The 1,595-nt window shown below is 45.1% G+C and overlaps 1 protein-coding gene across 1 annotated transcript in view; it reads right to left on the bottom strand.

Annotated features, from left to right (window-relative positions):
• Positions 1-1,595, bottom strand: part of Kif15 (kinesin family member 15) — a 46,633-nt gene that overhangs the window by 35,731 nt on the left and 9,307 nt on the right. Inside the window, exons 5-6 of the mRNA XM_023700642.1 lie at positions 1,321-1,358; positions 394-491 (exon numbers count right to left, since the gene is read on the bottom strand). Coding sequence (XP_023556410.1) covers positions 394-491; positions 1,321-1,358 — 136 coding nt within the window. The remainder of the gene's footprint in view (positions 1-393; positions 492-1,320; positions 1,359-1,595) is intronic.

Below are 1,595 nucleotides of genomic sequence, written 5' to 3'. Positions count from 1 at the left end.
AAAAAAAAAAAAAAAAAGAAACAGTACTTTCTTTTTAGTAAGCTAACAGTCTGGCAAGGGAAGATGTATGCTTTATAAACTAAAAACTCAAACTGAAAGCAAAACTCCCAGACTCTGGTATTTGAGACATGGTCTCACTATGTAGCTCAGGCTGGCCTTCAACTTGCTATGTATCTTAGGATGACCTCAAACTCACATGATCCTCCTGCCTCAGCCTCCCGAGGGCTGGGATTACAGGTGTGCACCTCCACGTCCAGCCCAGAATTGGTAATTTTATCTTAAGAATTGAAAGGGTTTTTATATCATCCTAGCTGGCTCATGGCCCTCTGCCTACATGAGCCAACTCCTCAATACTAGACACTTTGGTGAGCTTTTCTATTTTTCTAGTCTTACCTTCTCTCTTTCACGATCAATTAAGGAAAACAAGTACTCAAAACTTCGTGGGATTACTCCTCTCAAATTATGAGAAAAATTATCAGATTCAGATGGTCCTAAAAAAAGGAAAATAAAAAGCCTGTTTTTACGCTATCCCAGCGCCTCCAGAACAGCAGCCCTGAAAGGCAATTTGTAAGTTTACACAGAAATGCAACCATACACTGTCCTGCCTCCGATGGGCTGAGTGCAAGTTTGCAGAGCCGGCATTTGAGGCTCCCTGTGGAGGGGACAGGCACTCCCAGAAGCCACTCACAGAACAGCAGCCGCTGCCTGAGAAGCCAACCAACAGTCCCTCCAGGAACCAAGCCTGACTTCTGTCCAACAGTCAGGTGCAGAAACCCGCAGAAATAGCAACCTCCTCCCACGTGGCAGCGGCTTCCCTGGGCGGATCTGCGCTCCAGGCTACAGCCGCGTGCATTCTCCAGGGTGAGGCGAGGTGAGTAACGGCAATCTGCAGCAGCAGCACTGCTGAGAACCTGTTTCCTGATCGCCCAGCATGTGCCAGCACCAGGACACGCTAACCTTCAAGCATCAGGCATGATTAAACCCAGTGTGGTAGTGCACACTGTAATCCTGGCCCTCTGGGAGGCCGAGGCAGGAGGATCACAAATTCAAGCCCCACCTCAGCAACTCAGCAAGAAACCCATCTCAATAATAACAATAATAATGAAGTAAAATTTAAAAAGGGCTGGGGATACGCAAAGACACTGCCCCAAAAGAGCCTGCTTGCTATCCAGGATCTCACCACTTGGCAGAATCCTGAGCATGACCCAGGTTTATGAGATCGCTGGCTCACATGGAAGTTATAGTATCCCCCAAGATGTACAGCATGTTGTCATCAGGAAGAATTATTTAGCCAAAAACGTTCATCTTTAACTAACTTACCCATCATGGTAAATGTCTTCCCTGAGCCAGTCTGTCCACTGTAAAAAAGAACATCTTATATATTATTTTTACACATAAAATTTAGTAAGAAGGCTAACTTTCTTATTTTAATATTTGTACAAAATTTCCACACAGAAAATTATTCTATTTTAAAATTTCTTTATGTAAAAAGTGAATGGTTGAGGGCCTGGCCCTAGCTCAGTCCTTTAAGTGGCTGCTTCCACAAAGCTGTCAGCCTCAGGTTGCTGGAGTTCAAACCTCACAACTCTCCCGCT

Source organism: Octodon degus, unplaced genomic scaffold, assembly GCF_000260255.1.
Source record: "Octodon degus isolate 3935 unplaced genomic scaffold, OctDeg1.0 scaffold00126, whole genome shotgun sequence".
Classification (NCBI taxonomy): Eukaryota; Metazoa; Chordata; class Mammalia; order Rodentia; family Octodontidae; genus Octodon; species Octodon degus.
The sequence above is the reverse complement of the archived record's forward strand: the minus strand, read 5'-3'. Positions and strand labels throughout refer to the sequence as shown.